The sequence below is a fragment of the Tamandua tetradactyla genome, chromosome 1 (assembly GCF_023851605.1).
Source record: "Tamandua tetradactyla isolate mTamTet1 chromosome 1, mTamTet1.pri, whole genome shotgun sequence".
Classification (NCBI taxonomy): domain Eukaryota; kingdom Metazoa; phylum Chordata; class Mammalia; order Pilosa; family Myrmecophagidae; genus Tamandua; species Tamandua tetradactyla.
In genome coordinates this window covers 181,913,031-181,940,753 of record NC_135327.1, presented here as the reverse complement: position 1 = coordinate 181,940,753, position 27,723 = coordinate 181,913,031, and the positions used below count along the sequence as shown (strand labels likewise).

The window sequence follows — 27,723 nt, the reverse complement described above, 5'->3', positions numbered from 1 at the left end:
TTGTGGTGATTAAGGAAGAGTTTCGAAGGATGTGAAATTGAAGAATCACATTAAAGGATGAGTAGAATTTTGTCATCTGGAGATGGAGGGGAAGTTTGCTCTGGGTGGAGGAGTGTAAACAAAGTTATAGAGGTTAGACAACCCAAGGGCATTCAGCTGGACTGGTAATTAGAATAGGTAATGGGAAGAGTAGGAGCTGGGAACTTTTATCTGCAGGATTAGAGTAGGCCAGGGAAGACAGAAAAGAATTCCTCATCAACATTGTATTAGTCAGGGTTCTCTAGAGAAACCAATAGGAGATATCTGGAAATGTGAGATTTATAAAGGTGTCTCATGCAACCGTAGAAAAGGAAGAGTCCAAAATCCGTAGGGCAGGTTGTGAAGCTGGCAGCTTTGATGAAGAATCTGGGCAGACTCCACAGGAGAGGCTTGCTGGCTGAAGAAGCAGTGAAAAAATCTCTTCTTCCTTAAAAGCCTTCAACTGTTTGGATTATTTTGTTGCTAGGAGGCAGCCGCCTTAGGTGATTACAGATGTAGTCAGCCGCAGATGGAATCAACTGACTGGTGACTTAATTCACCAGCCTTCAGGTTTATTGACCAGCTGTCAACTATCCCTGCAGCAATGGTCAGGCCTGTGTTTGCCTGACCAGACAACTGGACATCATCAAGTTGACCCCAGAACCTAACCATCACAGATGTGATACCTTTTCTCCTTCCCACAAAAGTATTACAAAGTAGCTATAGATAGATTATTGACAAGGAGCTTATTAATAGAATGACTGAAAGCTTCCTTGTTACTGTGATTCTATGATATTTATAGTTCAAATATTGTATCTTTTAGAATGTTTCTATAAATAATTAGAAATTATTTTAGAAGTATCTAAAAAGAAATCAGGTTCCATATGACATGGATATAATGTCCCTCTATGGCATACATTTAATGATACTTGATGTCCTTTATTAGACATCCATATATTTTTAACAACTTTTGGAGTAATGTTCATCCATTCTAAGTGCACTCTTCAACAATTTTAGTAAATTTACGGCGTTGTGCATAGATATCCAGTATTTTTATTGTACTGTATTTTTAAATGGGGGAAAAATGCCATTTTTTGCCCTCAATGGCACCTTTGATCCAGAGAAAGTGTCATTTCCTTTTCATTTCCCGTTTAACTTTGACCTAAGTTTCTTTTAGTAATTAGCTTGATGCAAGAGTCCAGAGAGGACTTATCCTCTGAAAGGATTTTTTAATGGGGCTGTGTAAAACCTCTCTGATGGATTCTAAAGAAGGCACTTTGCCATGTGCCACCAGTAAGTGGTGAGCCTGCACTTCTCACCAAGGACTTTCCCTACACGCTACCACTCAGGATGGCTCTCCCATCTCTCTTCTCGACTCGTAGATGTTGCCATTTGAAAACTGTAAGATATATGTTTGCTGATGATCCTTTTTTCCCAAAGATTTATGTGGTCATAGCCCAATCTTGCCATTTTATATGGATTAGTTAGAGGAGGTGGGCGTTATGGTGGTGGGCTGTGAGGGGGATTTTGAGTACGTGTGGGTCTGGTTCCACCGAGTGAAACTAGCTGGGTGCAGTACTTAGGATTCGTACTTCCTGGTTGTAATATCATGGCCATTGATCCATAGAAAAGCCTATCAAATGTATCTTCACCATTTGTTCTTTAAAGAATGAAGAATGCAGAGTGATTCTCCAGTTTTAAAAATTAAAAATAGGAGATAATAAACTAAATAATAAATAGTATCAAATTATTGTATTTCTGCATTCTGAGAAGTTAGTGGAAGAGGAAGGAAAAAAAATAAGGAAAAGAAGGGGAGCAGAGAAGTACTTACTAAACACTGAGAAACATGCTTACTTATTAATACAGATTTTTTTTTTTCATGGGTAGGCACTGGGAATCAAACCCAGGTCTCCGGCATGGCAGGCGAGAATTCTGCCTGCTGAGACACCATCACACTGCCCAATACAGATTTTTAAATAGTATTTTTTAGATGTGGAAAAAGTTAAACATAGCTAGAATTTTTCAAGAGAAATATTTTATTTGCTATATAATTAAAAAAAACCTTTTTATTGTGAATATAGCATATATACAAAAAAGCAATAAATTCAAAATACGTTGTAACACATAGTCATAGAACAGATTTCAAAGTTTGGTATGGTTTACTGTTCATAATTTTAGGTTTTTCTTTCTAGTTGCTCCAAGGCACTGGAGACTAAAAATAATATAATGATTCAGCAGTCATAATCATTTGTTAAATTCTATCTTCTCTGTTATAATTCCTCCCTCTCCTTTGATCCTTCTCCCAATGTTTAGGAATTTTTGGACTCTGCTCTTTCTGACTTTTTCATGTTCAAAAGGGCTGTCGATAATATGGGACAGGGGGATGGAACTAGTTGATGTTTTTGGAGAGACTGGCACCTCTGGGTTTTATGACTTACTTGGCCTAGGAACACCTCTGGAGGTTGTTCTGAAAAGTAATCTTAGTATGTGAAACTTTTGTAGAATCTTGGTTAGAGCTCTAGGTGTTCTTTAGGGTTAACAGGAATGGTTTTGGTTGGACTCTAGGGAACCATGGTAATTAGCAATATCTAGCTAAAGCTTGCCTAAGAGTAGCCTCCAGAATAGCTTCTTGACTGCCTTTGAAGTCTCTTAGCCACTGATACCTTATTTTGTTACATTTCTTTTCCCCCTTTTGGTCGAGAAGGCGTTGTTGATCCCACAGTGTCAGAGCCAGGCTTGTCCCTGGAAGTCAAGTCTCTCATTGCCAGGGAGATTTGAACCCTTGGATGTCATGTCCTACGTAGTGGGGAGGGTAATGATTTTCCATGCACAGTTGGGCTTAGAGAGAGAGAGAGGTCACATCTGAGCAATAAAAGAGGTTCTCTGGAAGTAACTCTTAAGTATAACTACAGGTAGGCTTAGCTTTTCTGCTACATAAATAATCTTCACAAAAGCAAGCTTCAAAATCAAGGAATTGTCCTCGTGACTTGGGAGTCCCTAATATTTGAGACAGTATCAGGGGTTTCCCAGGGGGTAAAGCTTAATAGTTCCATATATTTTCCCCCATCTGCTTTGCCAGTACTTTTTAATTAACTATCTGACATACTCTGGGATGTACAATATTGTAAGTCCTCATTCCCATTCTGGGTGTTTGGGTTGTTTAAATGTATTTGCTTCCTAAAATTTTAATACATGGGAACGATGAGAAACTTTTCTTTCTCATTATTAATGGTAAAAGCCCTTCACTTGCTGTTTTGAACATTGGGTGCTGGGGACTTCATTTGGTGGAGAAATGTGCCACCTAATTTTGTTGAGTAACATCTTAAAGCCTTTTAAAATATTACTGCCGACAGTACTTAAAGCTTGTGTTTTGCTGCTAGGAGCATAGTCAAGAGTAAATCTGGTTTTGCTCAGATGAAAATGACAACTAGATACTCTTTGTCCTTGGCTGGTTCACAGCTATCAGTTTTTAAATCTCACCTACCAAGGGCAAAGAAAGTCAAGTGTCTTCTTAGCTAATGCTATGGGCAATTTACCTTATAATTTCAAGAACTCCATTTGATGATCTGTCTTCTTCTGTAACAGACAGCAGCAGTTAGATTTTTAAAAATCCTGTTCTTTCCTAATCTGGGCCTTATTTAAAACAAAACTACTTTTGGAGCTGTTAGCATACTTTGCTGCAGCATAGGTTCTGCCCTGGGGTTCAGAAGTGTCATGACGAGGTTATTTATCATGAAATTAAAGTGCATTTGGTGGCTGGCTTTAATTTGCAGTGCTAGCCAGAAGAGCTGTGCAGGCATACATCATTACATCCATCAAAGAAGTATTGAGGATTCACTTCAGCCGTGCAGTGGAACTAAAGGTGAGTTCCTGTGGCGTGGAGCTGTAATGTGTAAGGGGACCCGAGCAATGTGAGAGCCCCTGGTTGAAAGCAGATTAAAATGGCAGTTGAATCATTCTCTTCTCTCCCTTCTCCTGCTTAATACCTACTCATTCTTTGGATCTCTGCTCAAATGTCACTCCATCAGGGAAGTCTTTCCTGATCCCCACTGAGGTCATCTTTGGCCCACCAGAGAGGATGTGTTGGCAGAGTTGGAACACTAAAGGGGCTCTAAGACCAGAGGTGGCAAGTTTGGGGAGGGGGTGGCGGCGGTGATCTCAATGATTTTGCATTCTGGAATTTACATTAAGGGACTTAGGTTAGACTGAGATTTTAGAGTGAGCTTTCTATACATTCAGTGAGATAAGAGATAGATTTCCAAATCTTTTATTCTGGACCTCAAGCTAGTGCCTCCTCTACTCTGATGAGCTCAGGAAAACCATAATCTAGCCCTGTGCTGTCTGTCCTGCATGAGAGCCATGAGCCACGTGGCTCAGTCCATGAAATGTGGCTTGTCTGAATTGAGATGTGTAAGTGTGTAAAATAAATACTGATTTCGAAGACTTGGTATGAAAAAAGGAATGTAAATTATATCATTAATGATTTTTCTGTTGATTACATATTCAAATGATATTTTAAATATATTAGGTTGAGTAAAATACATCTAAAATTAATTTCATCTGTTTCCCTCTACATTTTTTAATGTGGCTACTGGAAATTTTAAATTGCATATGTGTTTACTTCATATATCTCTTGGACAATGCTGCTGTATAGAATAAGTACCTTTTTCTATTTAGCTAAAATATCATACATACCTTGAATTCATTATTTAACTCAAATATTTGCTCTTTTTTCTCACTATGCTGATTATATAATTTTGTGCTGTTATCAGAAACTTGGCGTATCTATGAAAGCGGTAACTAAATACAATTTTAATGTTCTTTGAAGCACTGTCTCTTCATTTAAAACTACCTGTTTTTTTTCTTTCAACTCAACACAACTTCCTAAAAGTTTGATTTATGGCAGTTTCAAATGTGATGTCAATTATTTTCTTCTGTATTTTTTATTTTCATAGGTTTATGAAATATTCCCTGACTTTACTTTTCTGGTTACATCTGGTCCTTTCATTTACACGGCAATATCAGTCATAAATGTACTAATAAATAGTAAACTTGTACGTGACCAAACACCTTTAATCCTCTCTGTGAAACCTTCCTTCTTTGTGCCAGATTCCAGGTTCCAAGTTCAAACAGGTGAGGCAACTGATTTGTAAAAATAATTGTTTTATTTTTAAAAAATAAAATTGTTTTCTAAATTTATTCAACTTTTTAAAACTTTTTAATTATGAAAAATTTCAAACAAATACAAAAGTACACAGAATGTTGTAGTGAACCCCCATGCACCCACCATCTGAATTCAGTAATTTTCACCTCCTTGCCAATCTTCTTTCATCTACACCTCCATCCACATCCCCCTCATTCCAAACTATTTTGAAGTAGATCTCAGGCATCATATCTCATCCATAAATATTTCAACCTACAACTCTAAAAGATAAGGACTATTAAATATATACATATACATCCTCACATACATACATAGCTATCCGCAGTATCATTAATACACTCCCAACGTTAACAATAATATCTTAATATTATATTTAACTTTTTATTATGGACATTTTCCAGCAAATGCAGAAGTAGAAGAATAACGTATTAAGCCCACAAATATGTCTATCACTAAGCTTAAATTTTACCAATTTTGTTTCCCTTATCCCCAAAAAACTTTTTTGAGGAGATTAGAGTGTTTTAAAGCAACATCAGACATTATGTCATTTAACCCATAAGTACCTGTAATTCATCTCTGACTGATATGAGCTCATTTTTAATAATAATCTATAAAACAAAAACTCAGTTCTTTGATGAGTGATGCACTACATTAATTTATTTTCTTGTGTTAAACCACCTTGCATACCTGGTGATAATTCTTGTAATATGGTCTTAGACTCTATTTGCAAGTATTTTGTTGAGGATTTTTGCATCTGTATTCATTAGAGAAACTGGTCTGTAATTTTCTTTTCTTGTATATGTTTATCTGGCTGTTGGTGTTAGGGTGATGTTGGCCTCATGGAATGAGTTAGGCAGTGTTCCCTTGTCTTCAGTTCTTTGGGAGCGTTTGAGCAGGATTGGTATTCATTCTTGTTGGAGTGATTGGTAGAATTCATCTGTGAAGCCGTCTGTTCCTGAGCTTTTCTCTGTTGGTAGGTTTTGACAACTGACTCAATCTCTTTACTTGTAATTGGTCTGTTGAGGTCTTCTGTTTCTTTCAGTTAGTGTAGGGTGTTTGTGTGTATCAGGGAATTTGTCCATTTTATTGAAGTTGTCTTATTTGTTGGCATACACTTGTTCATAATATCCTCCTATAATCCTTTTTATTTCTGCGGGGTCAGTAGTCATGTCTCTCTCTTATATCTGATATTATTTATTTTCATCTTCTTTTTTCTTTGTCTAGCTAAGGGTTCGTCAATTTTATTGATCTTTTCAAAGAACTGAGTTTTTGTTTTATAGATTATTTTTTTATTCTCAGTTTCATTTGTTTCTACTCTTATTACTTCCTTCTGCTTGCTTTGGGATTAGTTTTCTGTTCTTTTTCTAGATCTTCAGGTGTGACCTTTTTCTAGGTCTTTGATTTTAGCTCTTTCTTCTTTTTTTAATATGTACCTGTAGTGCTATAGAATTCCCTCTCAGCACTGCCTTTGTTATATCCCATAACTTTTGATATGCTGTGTTTTCATTTTCATTCATCTTGAATATTTACTGATTTCTCTTGCAATTTCTTCTTTGACCCACTGATGAAGAGTCTGTTGTTTAACCTCCATGTATTTGTGAATTTTCTAGTTTTCCACCTGTTATTGATTTCCATTTTCATTCCATTATGGTCTGATAAAGTGCTTTGTATAATTTCAGTTTTTTACAATTTATTGAAACTTGCTTTGTGACTCAATATGTGCTCTATCCTGGAGAATAATCCATGAGCATTTGGGACAAATGTATATCCTGCTGTTTGGCAGTGCATTTGTTCTGTGTATGACTGGTAGGTCCAGTTAATTTATCATATTATTCAAGTTCTCTGTTTCCTTATTGATCCTCTGACTAGATGTTCTGTCTATTATTGACAGTAGGATATTGATTTCTCCAACTATTATTATAACGATGTCTATTTTTCTCTTCAGTTTGCCTGTATTTGCCTCATGAATTTTGGGGCACCCTGCCTAGGTACATAAATACTCATGATTGTTATTTTTTCTTAGTGGATTGTCCCTTTTGTTAATTTATAGTGTTCTTTGTTTCTTACAACAGTTTTGCATTTAAAGTATATTTTGCCCAATATTAGTATAACTACTTCAGCTCTTTTTTGGTACTGTTTGCCTGGAATACGTTTTTCCAACCTTTCACTTTCAACTTGTGTCCTGGGCTTTAAGGTAAGTCCAGACTGGCAGTTTTTCTCTTTCAGTACTTAAATATATCATGCCACTGCCTTCTCACCTCCACTGTTTCTGATGAGAATTTGGAATTAATCTTATTGGTGTTCCCTTGTATGTAACGAATCACTTTTCTCTTTCTGTTTTCAGGATTCTCTCTTTGTCTTTGGCATTTGACATTCTGATTAAAATGTGTCATCTGTTAGAATTTGATCTGTTAGAATATGTTGTGCTGCTTGAACATGCATGTTTTTTTTCTCATAAGAATTGGGAAATTTTCAGCCATTATTTCCTCAAATATTCTTTCTGTTCCTTTTCCCTTCTCTTCTCCTTCTGGGATACCCATGACACATATGTTTGTGTACTTTATGCTGTCAGTCAATTCCCTGAGACTCTCTGAAATTTTTCCACTTTTTTCTTTATCTGTTTTTCTGTTTGTAAGATTTTGAATATCCTATATTCCAGTTTGCTGATTCTTTCTTGTGCTTGTTCAGATCTGCTGTTGAATGCTTCTAGTGTATTTTTAATCTCTTGTGTTGTACCTTTTATTCTCATAGGTTCTGTTGTATTTCTTTTCATACTTTCAGATTCTTCTTTATGCTCACCCAGTATCTTTTTAATATCATTTATCTTCTTTAGCCATATTTTCTTTCATCTCCTTGAATTGATTTGGGAGATTTGTTTGCGTATCTTTGATTAGTAATTTTAAATTATGTGTTTCCTCTGATTTTTTAGTTTATTCCTTTGAGCCATAGCTTCTTGTTTCTGAATATGGCTTGTAATTTTTTGCTGATGTCTAGGCATCTAAGTAGATGAGTTGTTGATTGGCTTTGTGAAGGCTCTCCTTGAATATTTGGTTCAACTTATTCTTGACCCTTAGAATTGCTTGTGTTTAGCTGATCATAATTTTTAAACTCTTCTACATCTGATTCTTGCCCTGGATATTTGGTACAATTTTAAAAATTGCTCTGTGTTCTAGTTTGCTAGCTCCTGGAATGCAGTATACCAGAAATGGAATGGCTTTTTAAAAAGGGGATTTAATAAGTTACAAATTTACAGTTCTAAGACCATGAAAATGTCCCAATTAAAGCATATCTATAGACACGTCTAATTTAAGACATTATCTTAAGAGAAAGATACCTTGATTCAGGAAGGCCAATGAAGTTCAGGGTTTCTCTCTCAAGTGGAAAGACACATGGCGAACATGGCATCTTTTGCTAGCTTCCTCTCTAGGACTCTTGCTTCATGAAGCTCCTCCAGGAGCATTTTCCTTCATCACCGGAGGTCACTGGCTGTGGACACTGCTTCATGGCTCTCGTCATCCTTCTCTGCTCTCTCAGAATCTGTAAAGGTTGCTGGCTGGTGGATTCTATGGTTCTTTCAGCCTTGTGGCTCGGCTTGGTTCTGCTGTGGCTTTCTTGTTGTTCTCAAAAGGCATTTTCTCCAAAAATGTCTTCTCTTTTATAGAATCCCTGTAAACTAACCAAAACTCACATAGACGTGTGTTCATCTAATCAAGCTTAATACCCACAATTGATTGAGTCACATCTCCGTGGAGATGACCTAATCAAGTTTCCAACCTCTGGTGCTGAATAGGGATTAGAAGAAAACATTGCTTTCACAAGGGTGATTAGGATTAAAACATGGCTTTTCTAGGGTACATAAATCCTTTCAAACCAGCACACTCTGCATTTGTTTCATCCTCAGGAGAGAGCTTCCTTTCTTCTGTTCCTTCTTCTGGAATCTTGATCTGTTCTGTTTGTTTTGCCTCTATACTTTTATTTATTTATTTTTACTTTCCTTTCATTGTCTTAGGTTACTTTTGCCTGGAGGGCAAATTCCGGAAGGAGGGTCACTCAGAAGAAAACTTTCCCAAGATAGTATTTCCCAGCCTACATGGGGCCAGGGACCCATGAAAGGAGCACAGACTAGTTTTGAATAGTCCTGAGGAGAGGGTCAAGAAAGATGCCGAAAAGCCTTCTTGTCAGGTCCCCAGAGCTGTAGTGTTCTGGCCCAGCAGATGACGCTCTTCGGCAAACTCTTAACCACAGCCCTAAGTAGGCAGTGTGTCTTTAAACCTCTTTCAGCTCTGTCCCTGTCAGTGGCAGGGTTGAAACAATGGCCAGGGCAGTTCCTCTCCAGAGTGGGCTAAAACTGTGTCTCAGGACTGGGGCCCAGCATTCTAAATTTGCTGATCAAAAGCCATGGTTGGGGGTGCACGGGTAGTTCAGTGGTTTGAGTGCTTGCCTTTCATGTGGGAAACCAGGGTTTGATTCCCAGACCATGCACCTAAAAAAAAAAAAAAAAAACAAAGCCATGGTCAGTACTTGGCTGTGTCCACCTCCACCCCCCCCCCCCCCCGCATACGCACACTGTTCTTGGGAAGGAGGGCTTCCACTTCCCTCTCCCTCTGCAGCAGCCAGTCAGGGATTGAACATGAGGTGGCTGGCTTCGAGGAAGGGGGTGGGCACCCACCGCCACTGTGGTGTGAGTTATAGATTCTTACTGCAGTTTCTCAGTCTCTTTGTCCCGCTCTTGCCTCAGTGCTGTATAGTGTTTACCTGGTCTCTGGTGCCCGGAACAGTTGTTTCAGACAGTTTCTGCCTGTCCACTACTTATTTTGGGAGGAGGAGTGAGTACTTTATCTCTTTACTCCATCATCTTCCCCAGAAGTCTGCCTGAACTCATTTTTTTTTAACACAGCCTCCATGCTATTGGGAATGAACAATGATTCTTTTATGTCATCTGATTTCCATCATTACCCTGTTTAAATTTCCTTAATTGGGGGAAATATTTTTAAGTTGGTTTACACACATTGTTTTTCATTGTTATATCATTAAGTCTTACATTCTTTAATAGTCTCTTCCCTCATTCGTAGTCTTGCTGGGAGCTTTTCTCATGCATTTGATTTTTAGGAGAAAATAAGTCATTTGTTCTGTAAAATCTCTTACAGTCCGGAATTGGATGATTGCTTCCTTGTGGCGCCATTTCACTTGTTCCTTTCTGCCCTGTTAGTCCCATACACTGATAGATCTTGAGCTGCACTGGCCAACAGGGTAGCTGCTAGCCACGTGTGGGTCTTCAAATTTTAATTAGTTAAAATTAGAGAACCTTTAAAATTTTAATTAGTTTCACTAGCCACATTTCAAGTGGTTAATAGCCCCCTGTGACCAGTGGTTATACCATATTGGACAGTACAGATATAGGGCATATACACCATCATAGAAAGTCCTTTTGAACTGCTATGATCTACAGGTTTGATTAGCAATTATTACTGTTGTTGAAAGAATTCCTCCTGGGTAGTGCTGTATACTACCTGTTATATCACCTGAAGAGGCACTCAGTGTCTGGTTGTTTCACTGTTAAAGATGCTAATGGTTCAGATGCTAAATGGCGTCAGCCTGATCCATCCTTCATGAAGTTTCCTGCCAACCTTTCATCCATGGTCTTAACACTGATGATTGTTGGGGGAAGTGGGGCTTTTCTATCATTACTTCTGCATTTATCGACTGGAATTTATCCATAAAAGAAGAATCTCCCTTCATTAACTATTTGATTACATCAAAAAATGATTTATACAGGAAGGGCAGAATAAATGCTTGATTCTTTTATTTATAATTTTCAGAGTAGTAAATTAATGTCCTAGCAACCTCCAGTGGTGATCAGTGAATTCTCAATGTCATTATGAACTAATGAATTTACATGTATTTAAAATGTTTCAATCATTGTACCTTTTGATACTCAAGTTGTTATCTTGGGTATTTCTCCATTGAAAAAAATGCACATATCCTTTACATTGCATACATTCATTTGGTGCAAAGTTGCCTTTCTACATTGACACGATATGATACATATAAATAATGCATCAAAGTACTTTACTTTATAGTATGTATGGATAAATTAGTTGACTCTGATACCATTTTTTCTTGTCTCTACTTTCTGTAATATTAAGGAAACACCTAGTTCACAGGACTTTGATTGTACTTCTTTTCAGTACTTCAGTTTGTGCCTCAGAGTGTGGATACTGGCTTCTGCAACTTTACCCAGCGCATTGAGAAAGGCCTGATGATAGCTCTCTCCGAAGTGAGAAAACACCACCAGGGGACACTTAATCTCACAGTGCAGGTGGGAACAGCACTGAATGCAGAAAAAAATGCTTTATTCTTTTAAAGAGGAAATCATTTCATAATGTTTCACTTAAGATACGTTTAACTCTAACTTATTCCCTCCAGTATAGGAAATTCAGTTCACATGAATCAGGGTTGCTTTTTTCTCATGTTGACTCTATGCCATGAATGGGCACAACATATTTGAAAACTGCAGAGTAGCTGAATAACCAGGGGAGCTCAGACATGGTGAACTGAAGACAGATAAGCACATGTAGCAAGTTCAGGAATGCTCTAAAAAGGAACAGTAGCAACCCAAATTCAGTATGAGAATGCCTAAATCTACCATGATGTTTTCATACATTGGAATTCTGTAGACTACATTACCTCATTCTAGAAACAGAGGTTATACCTGCTAATCAAAGATCAGTCTTGTATGGAAACTGCTTTTGTATTTAAACTTCTTTGAGAGTTTTCTCTTTATTTCCTATTGTCTCTCTTTCTGGAATACCTGTTAAATAGATTTTGATGCTCCTGGATTCATCTTCTATATTTCTTATTTTTTTTCTCAGTGTTTATGTCTTTTTAAATTTTCTATTTTTATGGATTTTCTAAACTTTGTCCTCCAACTCATTAATTTAATCTTTAGCTGTGTCCATTATGTTATTACATTTCTGTATTGAATTTTTTAAGCCATCATTTTTTGTGGTTCTTTCTCCTTTTTCATTGCATCCTTTTCTTATTTTGTAAATGCAATATCATCTTGAAAGTCACTGTGGACATTAATTAGAATTTTTTAAGTTGTCTTCCATTTGCTAAGTTATCTCTGCTTTCTCTGCAGTTACTGTTTTTTGTGTTACTCTTGTTCTCTTTTGTGCTGTTAGTTTTCCATAAATGTCTGGAGACCATTAGCTGGTTATTTATAGTTATCAATGAAGAATTGGATTGTTGATTTTGGAAGCTTGTGTGGCTCTCCCTTTCAGTTGTGGGGCCTGTTTCTACAACAGCCCTTTCTGATAATGGGGGAATTGATAGATGCACTGAATGTGGGGGCAGGATATGTCAGTGGTAGATTCTCTCTCCATGTGGCACTTCTCTCCCTAAATCAGAGACAGATAGACTGGAATCTCCCCAGTGCAAAGATAAAGAGGTTTTTACTCCAGAGATGGAATACTTTAGTTTATTTTTCTAGGCAGAGCTGCTCTTTCTTTCTTTTTCTTTTCTTTTTTGTCTCTACGTACCCTGGAATTCTCGGACTCTGCCCAGCTTCTTAGTTAGGGGTTGTATTAGTCAGGGTTCTCTAGAACCAAATATTATGAAATTTTTTAATAAAAATTGTTTCATGCAGCTGTGGGAATAAGCAAGTCCACATTCCATAGAGCAGGCCATAAGCAGGGATCTCCAATGAAGGTTTTCGATGAATTCCTCAAGGAGAAGCTGGCTAGCTGAGGTAGAAATGGAACTCTTCCTTCTGACTGCTGAAATCATCACTTCTTTTAAAGCCTTCAACTAAATGGCTGACACTTCTTTCATTGTGGAAGGCAGTGTTCTCAGTTGATTGTAGTTGTAATCAACCATAGATGCAATTAACTTACCGGTGTCTTAAGTCCATGAAATATCCTTACAGTAATAATTAAGCTGGTGCTACCTTGACCAAACAGCTGAGCAGCATCATGAGGCCAAATTGACACATGAACTTAACCATCCCATGGGTCAAACCTACAACAGGTCTTTTAGCCCTCTCTGACAGGGAGTTCATTTTCCTTAGGGACAGATTCTTTGGGTTATCCTCGGTGAAGATGTGTCTGCTGGCCCCTCTGCATTGGTCTGGGTGTGGCTGGATGGAAACAGGGAGGGAGATAATTGATTCATGTCTTAGGCAGCCAGTCCTTTAATCAATTATACCGATTACTACTCTCAGTTCCTGCTGATTGCTACCTTAGAGGCTCACAGAGCCCCTAGGGAAGAAGGGCTCTCAGCGCTGCTGTAGTCTGTGCTTGCATTATGTTTTGGGTTGCTGCTCACTCAGTTCTGGTTCATATCAAAATGAACCAACCCCCCAAAAAAGAGGTCCCATCCTCTTTCCATTTTCCAGAAATTTGCCTTCCATTCTTAGTGCTGTTCTAGATTTATTCCCTTTTGTCTGGCTTATTGTTATTTCAGATTTAGGGTGGGAGGGACAAAGGAGAAACTCTAAATCCATTTGCTCAGTTCATCCCTTAAAATAGAATTTATTTTCAATAAACTTAGAATTTAAAATATTGCAACATGGGACCAGGTTGTAAAGCCAGTCATTCTTCCTTTTGAAGTCTTAACCATCTTCAAAAAAATAGGTTAGAGAAATAATAGTCAAGCTTCTAGCTGGGCATTTAAATTTATTTTAGAAACTTATTCTGAGTATGTCGTTTCAGATCTTGAACATCACCGTGGGTTCCTCCAGGATGGCTCCTCGGCGGGGCCCGGTGACTATCGTCTTTACTGTTAGAAGCCCGCAGGGATTTCTGAATGGGTCGGAAGTGAGTGAGCTGCTCCGGAACCTGAGCGCTGTGGAGTTCAGCTTCTACCTGGGATACCCTGTGCTGCAGGTTGCGGAGCGTGAGTACCACACTCCTTTAAAGCACCAGGAGAGAGACTGCGGATATTTTCCATCAGTTGACCTCTTTTTGGGAAGGAAATATTAGGCTGAACCCCAGAATATGCATCAGATAAGATCGGAGCCTCTCGTATTCGGCCAGGGCAGGTCTTCAGGGCCCTCCTCACCAGCTGCACCTCGCTTTACTGTCCTGCTTGGAGAGTGAAGGGTGCTGTTTAAAAAGGACACTTCTGGGAAGGACAGAGCTGTAGGGATGGAGAACAGACAATCTGTTGTTACCAGGAATTAAGGGTGGGAGGAAGCTTTGGTATGAAGGGGTGGCAGGAAGGAGCCTCAGGGGAGTGATGACACTGTTCTGTGTCTTGAATCTGATGCTGATTACACAACTCTACTTGGTTGTCATGTACATAAAAATATACACTAAAAAGACTGAATTTCACTGTGTGTGAATCTAAAAATGAAATGAATGAAAACAAACAAACATTACTTCCTGGCCGAAGCAGTTAGATTCACGATGTAAATGAAGGGGGTGGGAACTTTTACTTCAGAAAATAGTAGACTGCAGAGTAGATGGAAGTACTGTGGGTCAGTGAGTGGGAGGGTAAGAGGTATGGAAAGTATGAGTTCTTTTTTTCTTTCTTTGTTTTTCTGGAGTAATACAAATGTTCTAAAAATGATCATGTTAAAGAACACACACAACTATGTGATGATATTGTGAGCCACTGATTGTATAATATGATTGGACTGTACATGTGTGGGTGTTTCGCCATAAAAATATATTTTTTTAAAAAGTAGTAGATTCCAGCGGGGTATATGGAGACTCTGGTACTTTCTTCATGGTTTCTGTAAACCTCTGATTTCTCTAATTACAAAAGAAAGTAGTAGATTCTAGAGTTGAAAGCAGGCCAAAAAATCTCCACTTCTTTTTCAAAATGGAACAGCCAAATGACCTAATGATTCTTAATGGGTTTTAATACATTTGTTAATTAAATTTAGAAGAATAACTTCTAAAAATATCAGAGTAGACAAGGGATGAAGTTATTTACAAAGAGCAACTTTTGGTTATACACAATGTGTGTGTGAATAAAATAATAAGAATAATAACGATAACAGTTATTCTGGGACCACAAGTCACTTCACCCTGAGTCATCGCTGGGGAACTTGGTATGAAATTTCATTACTCTGAAACAATGATATTTTTTAAAAAGACATTTAAAGGAGAGCTTGTGGGTGACCTCTATGAAGCAGAGTATCCATGGTGTAGCAGGAGCTGGTCCTTTTTACTTTTTTTCCCTTTCTTTGTCCTTGAGACTAATGTGCTCAGAATCTGCCTTGCTGTTTGTGTTTTCACATCAGTCTGGCATTTTGTTCTTCCATATTTGGAGGTAAATAGCGTGGGAAGGATAGAGTGTTGTGATTTAATACCTCCTAGAGCACTTACTTTTCTGACTGCTGCAAGCGTGTTTTTTTGCGAATTTTTTTTCCTTCCCCAACTCCTTCTTTTCTTTTTTTTTATAGCCTTTCAGTACCCACAGCTCAACTTATCTCAGCTGTTGAAGTCTTCTTGGGTAAGAACAGGTATGTTTAACTTAAGTAATGTTCTGGGAACCGTGAGAATAAGACGTCTGTACGAATGTGTTGAGAATGATACCACCTTTCCTGTTTCCAAGACGTAAATTCAGAGCACAATGTACCTTAAATTCTTGGCAAAGAATGAATGGGAAAGGGATTAAAATTTGGCTGTGAGAATGTGTCCCACTGAGTTATGGCACATTAGATTGGCTTTCCTTTAAAATTTGTGTATCAAATCCACAGGATTGTCTAACAGGAACTGACAGTCTTCTGACTTAGAACAGTATGTGGTTCAGAAGCAAAAATCTTTTTTTCCTTAGGGCCTTATTTTTGGGGTTTTATAAGGACAAGTAAGGTAGCTCAGCAAGCAGATAAGCTTTGTTTTGTCCTGGGGACCTGGGTCAGGTATTTAGAGGTATGACATTTCAGATAAAGGCCTTCTAACCTGATGCATCGAGTACAAGCAATGGTTATTTCATCACCAGGTGCCTAGCATGTAAGTAACTGGAGAAAGTAGTAGTCGCAGTCACCATTTATTGGGTATTTCCAGTATCCCTGCACCTTGCAACTCCTCCTTACTTAAATCATATGAACTTCCCACCTCTTTGCAAGGTGTTTTGGCCTCATTTTCCAGATAATTTTCATAGTGTTTAAATTACTTGCCTGTGGTCGTATCTCAAAGGAGATTTGAACCACTTGCAGCAGCAAATCACAGATTTTTCTCCCTATCCCATGATAATAAGCCATTTCTTTGTTTAGATAATCCTATTTAAAAGCAAACAGAAGATAAGCATGCTTATCTCCAGTTAGCTTGTGGGTCCAAGTATGAACTCAAACTATTTCCAGGAGTTTTGAAATAAGTGCAGACAAAATGTTTGATTTTACATAGGAGCTCTTAGCTCTAAAGCTCTGCAGCACTGAGTTCCTAGAACTCCCAGCCACCAGTCTTTATAACATTCAGAGCTTAGAATTGTCAATAAGACCCATACGCTGTACTTACTGGACTCTTCTTCACCCTATTCATGTTGCTTTTCCTCTTTGATTATCTCTTTGAGTTAATATAGTAATTCCATATTAATTTTTCTCCCATGCATGTGTGCTTCCATGTTTGTGCCTACCCCCCCCCCCATGTCACCACAACTAACTCGTTTTGGGGACTGTATATGTTTTATTTTCAATGCAGTCCTCCTGGGTGTCTTTGAGAAGCAGCTTCAGAATGAAGTGTTTCAAGCCGAAATGGAGCGTAAACTGGCCCAGCTCCTCAGTGAGGTTCTGTCCCGAACACGGATGTGGAAAAGGGCCACCATTGCAGCTGGGAACAGAGTGGTGCAGGTACTCAGAAGACCAGAGGAGGAGGGGAAGAGGAGAGAGAAATATTTGAAAACGGGCTGTATTTTCACACAAATGCGAAATGGCATGAGAAAATCTTGATTTAGACTGACTTCTGTATTAGCTAGCAACTAAAGGTTTTCAGTTCAACTAGAGACTTGGCAAATATTTACTGTTTCTTTAGTAAATGGTTGGTATAGCAGCAGACCTTGTGGAGGAGCATAGCAAAGTAATTATATTACTGAGTTGCCATACTATCAGATGACCTTATTTTTCACAGAATATACCAAAATTCTGTCACAGAAAATACCCAAAATGTGTCCCCCTTTGTGGAATGGTAAGTATTATTGATAGCATCGTAGAGATAAATAATTCAATTAGAAGAGATCTTAAAAGATTAGAAATAGGAGATTTTCTGCCTTCTATTCCTAGCACTTCATCTCCCCTGCCTCCTTCCAAACCATAATCATCTCATTTTGCCCCGTATCTTCTTCAGTTTGATAAACTAGCAGAAAGTTCACAAATTAGAGATTCATTTGAATTGGAAAGTGACCCATTTTAAAGTGTAGTTTCTCAGAGAGTTGGGATTGATGCTATTACTTATTTCCATCTCAGTATAAATTATATTATTTTGGATTTTTTTTTTCTTTACCAACTGCTGACTTGTAGAGCTATAGAAATAAATATCTAGAGCTATGGCATTGCAGAGACGGGAAACTAGAATGAACCCTTAAGTGCAGGGAGTGGAGCCGGATGAACGCTATGGAATCTAGAGAGGCAGAGGAGAGAAAAAAACAGGAGTGTGGCAATTTTGCCTAGACATCCCCCCATCATCCCCCTGCTTTTGTTTACCTAGTCTTTCCCTCTAAGCATCCCTTTTTGGTCCCCCTCCCAGAAATGTGGTTGTTAGGTTCTTCGCCAGATGCAGCAGAATATAGAAAAATTCTTTAAACGTGAATAATAAAAATTGGGAATGATACCAAACAAATAAGTATAAAACAAAGAATAAAATATAAGATGATTAATAAAGGCTTTGCCATATTCTATGCCCCTCTGGCTTCAAAAAGCTCAAGGTCTGGGTAGAAGTTAATGTATGGACATAAAGCAGTTATGGAGTAACTTAAACTATATAATACAGTGCTAAATTAGTTATGCAAGCTCCTGAAGGAAAGAATATTAGATTTGTGAAAGGTCACCAAGCTACCCCAGGCCAACACTGCCACCTGATGGATGAACTTAGAAACCATGCCCTGCTTTTCTCCTGCCTTAAAATGATTAGATAAGAAGATGAAGGTAAGGATTTATCTACAAAGATCCAGGGCTTTTGTCAAAGCCTAATTTATAGAAGTGAAAACTGTCAAAACCCTCCAGATGCATTGGGAAATGGATAAATAGATCATAGTGAATCTTTAGATGTTGGACTATTATGCAGCCATTAAAAAATCATGTTTTGGGGTTGCATGGGCAGTTCAGTGGTAGAATGCTCACCTGCCATGTGTGAGACCTGGATTTGATTCCCTTCCCATGCCCCCCCCCCACAATCATGTATTTGAATGCTTACTAAGTGATGTGGAAATATGCTCATCCTGTGATACTAAGTGGAGAGAGTGAGCCAAGGGTGGGGGGTGCGTATGCAATATAATCCAAATTTTAATATAAAATTCATGAAAAAAAGAGTGGAAGGAAATCTGCCAAAATACACTGATTTTCTTTGCTTGATTGAAGTTGAGGGGATTTTAATTTTATTCTTTGTATTTTGTTTTGCATATTTCAAAATTTCCCCAATAAACATTTAATTTCTATAGCAAATTAAATAGCAAATGTAATTTTAATCAGAAAATAATCTTTAAAAAGAAATTACAAGTAATTTCATTGGCCCAAAGTAATGATTTCATGATGCCATGGGTATTTTGATTCAGATATAAATCTGATAAAATGTTGTATTAGTCAGAGTTCTCCAGGGAAACAGAACCCACAGGAGGAGTGGATATATATATATATGTATGTATGTAGGTAGGTAGGTATATGTAAATATTAGTGGATATATATATATATATGTATGTATATATGTAGGTATATGTAAATATTAGGAGGTTTATTATAGGATTTGGCTCACTCAACTGTAGGGATGGGAAAGTCCCAGTTTACATAGGGACAGTTGAGAACTCCAGTGAAGATCTTTGATGAATTCCCCAGGAGAAGCTGACTGTATGAGGTAGCAATGGAAATTCTCCCTTCCGGCTTCTGAAATCATCATTTCTCCTTTTAAGGCCTTCAGCTGATTGGATGAGACTAATCTCATTGTTGAAGGCAATCTTCTTAGTTGATTGTAGGTAGCCATAGATGCATCAACTTACTGATGATTTAAGTCCACAAAATATCCTCACAATAACAGTCAGACCGGTGCTTGCTTCACCAAACAACTGGACACAGAATCTGGCCAAGTTGATACATGAACTTGACACATGAATCATCACAGATGTCATCTAGAAGAGATTGGGTTTAGATTTTAGTAACTGTTGCTTTAAACTGGGCAAGCTTGCAGATTCTTTAGTTAAGGATGGTGTCACTGGATATTGGACAGACGTGTCCTGAGCGGGAAAGGTCTTATGATTTCTATAAGGAGATACCATACTTTTGAAATATAACAGAACTTTTCAATAGCATCAATAGGCACATAAATAAAACAAGTGGATATAATCACCTTGATTTCACTAGCCCTTTGATAGTGTTACATTCCAGAGGTTAATAAAGAAATTAATCCCTACAGCATGGTTGATTAGGGAATGAAAGTGGTTGGTGAACTGGCCTAGAAATAGAAAAAAAAAAAAAAAAGGGTCAGAAAAAATGAGTACTTCTCATGATGGAGAAGTATAAAGAACAGATTCTCAAGCATGGGAGTTTTGGGCCTGTGTTTTAAGCATCTTTGTGTGTGTCTGGAAGAAGGAGTTCACAGTGACATCATGAAATTGTTGATTTGCCAAAATTTCCTAATGGTGAGGAAAGAGTCAAGCAGCTGTCCAGAGTGTAGGGAAGTATTATAATCTGTACACGTGAATAGAAAACTAACAGATACATTTTGCCAATAGAATGTGTAGTACTTAAAAGTCAAATTGCATGTATAAAATAAAGAACTCGGAGTTATTGTTGATAATTTTCTCAGTATATCAGTCTAGAGTCTAACTAAAGGTGCAATAAAAGTGTTGCATGTAGTGCAAGGGTAGGTCAGTGGTACAATTCCAGTCTGACATGCAGAAGACCCGAGTTCGATTCCTGGAACTTGATTCCTGCTCATGCTAGGAAAAAATGTATCTCACATAACTGTGGGGATGCATGATTCTAATTCCATAGGGCGGGCTGCAGGCTGGCAGCTCCCATGAGGCTCCTCAATGAATTCCCCAGGAGAGGCTGGCTGGCTGAAGCAGAGAAACATTCTCTCTTCTGACTTCTCCTTAAAACCTTCCACTGATCAGACTAAACATCACCAATTATGGTAGACATTGTCCTTGGCCAACTGCACATGTCATCAGCCATGGATGCAGTCAGTGTGCTGATGATTTAATAAACCAGCCTTCTGATTTATTAACCAGCCACGAAATGTCCTTGCAGTGACAGGCCAGTGCTTGCTTGACCAGAGAACTGGGCACTATCATGTGGCCAAGTTGACACATGAATCTAACCAAAACATATATTTGAGAAATAGCAACAAAAGAGAAAGCTGTATTTATACAAACCTATAGTATATCAAGTGTACCAGATTCTGAAATAATTATAGGAAAAGTACATTAGCACTACATAAATATAAGTTTGGGACAAATTAATTTTGACCTAGCAGGATAAGAATTTATGGGGTTTATTGTCCCTAGAGCAGTAGTTCTCACCTTGGGTGATTTGGGCACCCACAGCATATTTGTTATAGTCTGGAGACATTTTTGACTGTCACAATGGGCAGTTTGGGGAGTGTGGTTGCTACTAGTACATAATGGGTGGAGCTGTGGTTGCTGTTAAACATCCTACACTGCACAGGACAGCCCTCCACCTAATGAAGTGAGCTCACCCATAATGTTAGAGTGTCAAGGTTAAGACGCCTTGCCTAGAAAAACAGGGAGAAAATGCTAATAGACTCAAAAAGCGCCTGGGTAGAACCAATAATAGCATCAGAGAATCAGGTGTATTCGTCTCCTAGGGCTGCCAAAAACTGGGTGCCAAAAAATAACGGAAACCTATTCTGTCACAGTTCTGAAATCTAGATGTCCAAAATCAAGGCGTTGTCAGGGCTCTGTCCTTACTGAAGCTGCTAGAGAAGGATCCTTCCTTGTCTCTTCCCAGCTTCTGATAGTAGTCAGCAATCCAGCCATTCCTTGACTCCAGTCCCTGCTTCCACCTTTGTATAACTGTCTTCCCTCTGTGTGTGTGTGTGTGAGGGGTGCAAATTCCCCAGTGACTAGGACCCCAGTCATTGAATTAGGGCCCACCCAGTATGACCTCGTCTTAACTTGTTTACATCTGTCTGCCAAGACCTTACTTCCAAATAAAGTCACATTCACAGGTTCTGGGTAGACATGAATTTGGGTGGGGGGATACAATTCAACCCAGTGCACCAGAGATATTCCTAACCCTGAAATTTGATACCGGGTGGCCTCCTTATGACATGTTCAAGCTTGTTGGTAACAACTTTAGACTGCCTAGACTTGCCAGCCCTGAGTGTCCTACTTGCCCTTTTGTCTCTGAGGAGACTTTGAACAAGATGAAGCATCTTTGTTATTCTGTACAGAGGAAATTTCCTTTTAACTGTCCCTCATCCCATCAAAGATCACTACTGTGATTCCCAGATTCGGAATGGTATAAGGAGCTTATTATGAGGATTAGAATAAATCCTGAACAACACAGTCAGGACTCAGTAACCCAAGAAAGGGCATCTGGAAACATGAACTTCAAAAATCCTAATGGTTTCCCGTTGTCTTTCAGGTGGTGAATGTGTCAAGGCTGGAGGGAGATGACAATCCTGTGCAGCTCATCTACTTTGTGGAGGACCAAGATGGAGAAAGACTCAGTGCGGTCAGGTCTTCAGATCTGATTAACAAGATGGATATCCAGAGAGCAGCCATTATCTTGGGTTACCGAATTCAAGGCACCATCGCCCAACGTAAGTCCATGAGGCTTGGCCCCTGCACAGTCTTCTGTGCTACAATGGAGTCAAGGCCAGTCTTTTTCCAACACTGAGCTCTGAATGTAAAGCGTTTTCACATGTATAGTAGATGTATGTCTTAAACTCTTATTATTAAGTGGCACTCATATAAGGTGTCAGTGTTAAAATTCATTTGCCAGGATCTTTATTGTGTTTTCATTTGCTTGGAGTTGTAGCTTTCTCTGCTGTTTTTCCTACCTAGCATTTGTGTCCATAGTGTTATAATTATAGGATCTTAAATTACCTTTAATAATCTTTTCCTCTACTCCTGTACTATGTCTCTTTTTAAAAAATTGTTTTAGGTAAAATAATGTGTTTGCTCTGTATTTGTTCCAAAATCTTGCATGTCATATTCCGAAGGTTGGTGAGGACAGTGAGTCATGCAGGAAGCTGGGAGGTGCACTCTGGATTTATTGGCTTCCTGCAGGTTTTTAGGCATAAAGAAGTCCTTGATCGTTACCCTCTTCCATCCTGTTTCTCTCTTATACTACCTTTCCACCACTCCACCATTTAGAAAGAGATATTGTGATATTTCTTTATTATCGTTGGAATTTACTTGACTCCTGCCCTACTTGCAGAGATTGCCCTCAGTGCCTTCTTGTCCAACTCACAGATTGGGGATATTTAAAGCTAAGAAAAAGAGAAGCTTAGAAGAGTTTGCTTCTTTAAATATACCTTTACAAGTGAGGTTGCTATTTCAGTGTGAATCTTTCTTCTTTGTGATCCAGAGAGCAGTCCTTGTAAGAGCACAGTGACGCTTGCCCTCAACAATAAAGAGATAAGTAAATGTTTTGAAGGAATTCAGCATCAGAGAATATTGGAAAACTCTACAGAGAACATGTCGGGGACAAAGGCAGTTTTTGAAAATGACAGCTTTGAAATGATCCTCAATAGTAGCAGGCTCTTTGTGAGATCTGTACTTGTCCCTGGAAACTAACCAGGATAAGGACTGACCGGGATACTTTTCTCCATTTTTATTGAAGATATTGGTGGCTTGTGTTCGTATATTTGATATAATAATTGCATATTAAAGTATTATTTTCCAAAGCAATGGGAAAAACATAGCAGAAGCATTTATTTATGTTTCTTCATATATGACATTCTGAATATAGGAGAGGAGCCTCCATTCCAGCTAACCACTTTATTTTTTAAAGAAGAGTGATGGAAAAAAAATTTTTAATTGAAAAGAAAAGAAAGTGATGGTGTTCCTTCAAGCCAGCATCCATCTGTTCTTGCACCTCTCTTGCTCAGAGTTGTGCAGAAAATCACAGCTGCAACCGTCCTGGGATTTTGGGGTTGAAGTTGAAGGAAGCCTCAGCCAATACCTGTGCCAGTCCAGAGGCAGCCTCAAGGACACACGGTATCAGGACTCATTTTGATCATTCTGTGCCTGTCACTGGTTTACCAGGGTAGAACTACGAAAAGTATCCAGTTTCTCTGATGCTCAGTTTGATTCTGTTGCAACTTCTATGATTTGTCAGTTGCTTTTTGCAAAACAAGCTACACATATATATTTGTCCCTTTGACCATTTCCCATGCTGTCTCTGCTCTGTAATTTGTGCTTCTTTCATATTGTATTTGCTTTACAGAGCTTATACTCCTTATTTGTCACTGTCTTAGATGCCTAAACCCAAACTTAAAGCAGCACCAAGAATTCTTTTTTTGTTGTTACATCTTTAAACAGATTCCTTTTGATCTCAGAGCATGAATAGGCAATGAAAAGAGCATATGACTTACTCTGACCATGAAGACTAAGATGTATTTGAAAAGACAAGGCTTAGAGTCATGACACTATTAATGAACAAAGAAGTATGGCGTATTAAGGTGATAACTTTATTGTTAAAAGAATTGTAAGGTACCACTTACAAGGTGAAAGAAATTAGCCAAGGGAGAAACCAGTGTTGTCATGAAGAGGTTTTCATGAATTGGCCTTCAAGAATGAGAAGGATGGAAAGAGAGGGTAGTAAGTTTTGTTTTCAAGAACTTTGTGACTAAAACTTGCCTGAGGAAAGTAGTTGAGCCTTAAGACGTGTTGACCTGTGAGTAGATGATTCAGCTGGTACAAGCACTTAAGAAGTACAGTATTTGAAGCATAATTGTCTAGAGCCGTTAAGACTGAGGGGGCTGATGCCAGGTGGTAGAGGGGACATATTTGAAATGAATAAGATTTGATGTTGTGGAATTTGAAAATGGATACCTGAGACCTTAAAATAAAGCAATTTTGATTAAAAGCCACGTTTCAAGGGTTTAAGGAGGAACACAGTTGAGAAAATGAGGCAATGTTCAGAGCCTACTAATTTCCAAGTTTCAAATGAATACAGTAAAGCTTCTTTTAGAAATATTTCAGGATCATCTTTGTCATTATTTTTATTGCTGAAATGAAATAACTATGTGCTTTCTTATTACTCTACTTTGTTTTCTATCTGGCATTTAGTGTGACATAAAATTATTTATTGATTGACATAAAATCATTTATTGATTGATTTACTTGATAATTATCCCTTCTCCCCACAGGAACATAAGCTCCTTGAGGGACTTTGTTCATTGTTGTGTCCCAACTTTGGAACTGTCTCTGGTATGCTCAGTTGAGTGAGTGGAGAAAAGAAAGAGAAACAAAGAGAGAGGGAGAGAAGGAGAGAGTGCCAGAGACGAAGCGGTTAAGAGAGGAAGGGAGGGATAGAGAAGGAGAGAGGGAAAGAGAAAGAGAGCAAGGAGGGAAGGGAGGAAAGACTTCCCCAAAACCCCTAGTTCAGACTGTGTGCTCTCATGAGATTTGGAAGTGTGTGCATTCCTGTTATATTTATAACTCAGTGACTAAATTCTGGAGAAGTACTTGCTTTTCTCTTCAGTTTTGAAGAAAGAAACTTCTTTGCAAAGTTGTAGAAAACCATTTTTGGTACGGAACTGCAAACTTTCCTTGCAGTGAAAGTTTGAGGGTGAGCTAGGAGAACAAACCGGAAGTCAGAAGACCTAGAATTTAGCCTAGCTTTGCCATAAAATTGGCCATGGGTCTTCAGGCACAGCATATGTTATTATGATCCCTCATGTATTTCTAGACACAATTTTGTTGCTTTGATTGGTCACGTTTTCAACCATCAGGAAATTGTAACATCTATGATAGAGACTCTAAGTTTCTAATAGAAGAAGGTACTCTCATTCCACAGAAAGGCAGTCCAGTAAATGGGTTAAAAAGGAATAATTGAAAGGCTTTTCTTCTTTGTCCTCCCCTGTCCTTATGTGTAGCTGTGGACAGAGTGAAGAGGCCATCTCCAGAGTCCCAGAGCAGCAATCTCTGGGTCATTGTTGGTGTGGTCGTTCCGGTGCTGGTGGTGGTGGTGATTGTTGTCATCCTCTACTGGAAGCTCTGCCGCACAGACAAACTGGACTTTCAGCCCGACACCGTGGCCAACATCCAGCAGCGTCAGAAGGTAGGAGGCAGAAAGCCCCCTGTGTTCACATAAGCAGTCACGCAGGGTAGGGAGACTATGAGTTGAGGCTCTTGATTCTGAAAGACGGGGAGGGGGCTTTTAAGGGAATCTGTGGCTTTAGTGGTGATATCCCTTTGCTTTCGTGTTTGTTTACTGAAGCCCCATGCCTTTTGAAGTACTAAATATATTCAAAGACCATCAAGCTGTATAAACGTTTAGCAGTGATATGAGTGCTGGGTATAACTGATTTTTCTTTGGGAGGTCAGTTGGGAGATCACATCCATTCTCTGTGTGAACTCTCATCTGTTTTCTCATATATTTTCAGTGAGCAGGAACTCAGGGAGGTTTTCTGTATTCTGTGTATCTATTTCTTTCATATGCAGTCCCACTAGATGGTTCCTATATTTTCTATCCGTATCAAAAGTCCAGCTATCTACCTTGATCAAGACTACTTAATCAAAAAGTCTTAACAGGTGGGAAATCATTGAACATTTTATTTCAACTTAAAATAAATAAATATATGAAGGAGTATTTGTTTGCCAATATTTCAGTGCACCTCAAGGCATTTTTTTTCTTTGAGTGTCGGTAAACTGAGAGTAATCCTTTGTGATCTTTCTTGTAATAAACAACAGCCATAATATATTAGCTACAGTTCCGAGTTTGGGTTTCTTTAGAGAAGAGCAAAGCAACTTCATTGCAAAAATTCTCTATATTTTTTCAGTCTCTTTTCCAGAGATTTTCAAAGTTAATTTGCCTACACCTAATTCGACAGCAGTTTTTTTCAGTAGTTCATTTGTCATGAGCCTTTCTAAAACATTCAAGTCAGTTTTTATAGAAACAGCAATACTTACGTTTCAACAGGTTCTATAATTTTTGTCACATACATATTTCAGAGCAAAAAAATGGCCTCTTGGTCAGCCTTTAGCTCACCCAGTGTGAGCGAGACATGCATGAGTAATTGAGAAGAGCTTGCTAGCTGCAAATATTTAGCACAGCATGTGTGGCAGTTGCTGTATTTACCCAGGAAAGTGGTAAGCCATTTATGTAATATTTAGAAACAAACACTCCAAGGATCCTACAGATTTAGAGGGCTCCCTTTACTCTAAAAGTTTGATAAGAGAAAGCAAACAATAGGCAAAAGAACAAGTGATAAAGGATTATACCCTATTAACCTTTTGATTTTATTAACTCTATTGTCTTAGTATTAAAAGTTCTGCAAACTACAAAAATAAACCTGCCAGATAAAAAATGTTATTTTTAAATTTATTTCAATAGGAAGGGTATTATTATTTCCTGTGAATTAGCCAAAACATGCAAAATCTTGATTAAATTGCAAGTTTATGTTTAGGAAGTATATTACAAGCCCTACTTTGAACATTTGTGTGATATTTATTACCTGTCTTCAGTTATTATTTACATAGTCTGCCAAGGATGTGTAGTTATTGTTATTATACTAATGAATGGCCTGGGAAAAAAGTATTTGATATTCCGAATGATTCATAGTATGAATTTCATTGAAATAAGATCAACAATAGATGTGGAACTTTTTGTTCTGTGAAAGAATACTGTTACAGAGAGGTTTACTCAATATACAAGGTTATGTATCTTGATCTTTTCTTTCTGTATTTCCCAACGTAAGCATTCCTTGTGGAAGCCCATCCATTATCTGTTACTTCAGTCATCTGTCAGAGGATAGCATCTCTTGGGTTCGAAACAGAATATTCCTTAAGCTTCCTCCTTCTTCCACTTTTACTTCCGAAATATTTTTTGTGTCTCAGATATTCATATAAATCAAATGTGCAACGTTTTAAATAGAACTTCCAGCCCTCGGAGTTGCTCTTTTTCTTCAAGTGCTACAAGAATTTATGCATGAATTTCTACAGCATGTTCCTAGGAGGGTTCTTCTGCATGGAGGATTTCCCCTAGAAAATAACTTGTCTTCTGACACTATTAGGAAGGCAAAATACCCATATTTCAGAAGACTTGTTTTGCTGGCATAGTAACCTACAGTATTGATCGTGTTACAATAGGACAACGATGCTCTTTACTTAACTTAAAAGCAAATCTCTACTTCATAAGTGTTTCCTCAAGGTTATATGACTATAATGGAGTTCTTCTAGCCTATTATTCC

General features: G+C 38.3%; 1 protein-coding gene across 1 annotated transcript in view; it reads left to right on the top strand.

Moving 5' to 3' along the window:
* Window positions 1-27,723, top strand: part of KIAA1549 (KIAA1549 ortholog) — a 178,198-nt gene that overhangs the window by 74,348 nt on the left and 76,127 nt on the right. Inside the window, exons 5-12 of the mRNA XM_077159029.1 lie at window positions 3,792-3,880; window positions 4,974-5,151; window positions 11,371-11,501; window positions 13,894-14,077; window positions 15,594-15,653; window positions 16,831-16,979; window positions 21,945-22,122; window positions 25,408-25,592. Coding sequence (XP_077015144.1) covers window positions 3,792-3,880; window positions 4,974-5,151; window positions 11,371-11,501; window positions 13,894-14,077; window positions 15,594-15,653; window positions 16,831-16,979; window positions 21,945-22,122; window positions 25,408-25,592 — 1,154 coding nt within the window. The remainder of the gene's footprint in view (window positions 1-3,791; window positions 3,881-4,973; window positions 5,152-11,370; window positions 11,502-13,893; window positions 14,078-15,593; window positions 15,654-16,830; window positions 16,980-21,944; window positions 22,123-25,407; window positions 25,593-27,723) is intronic.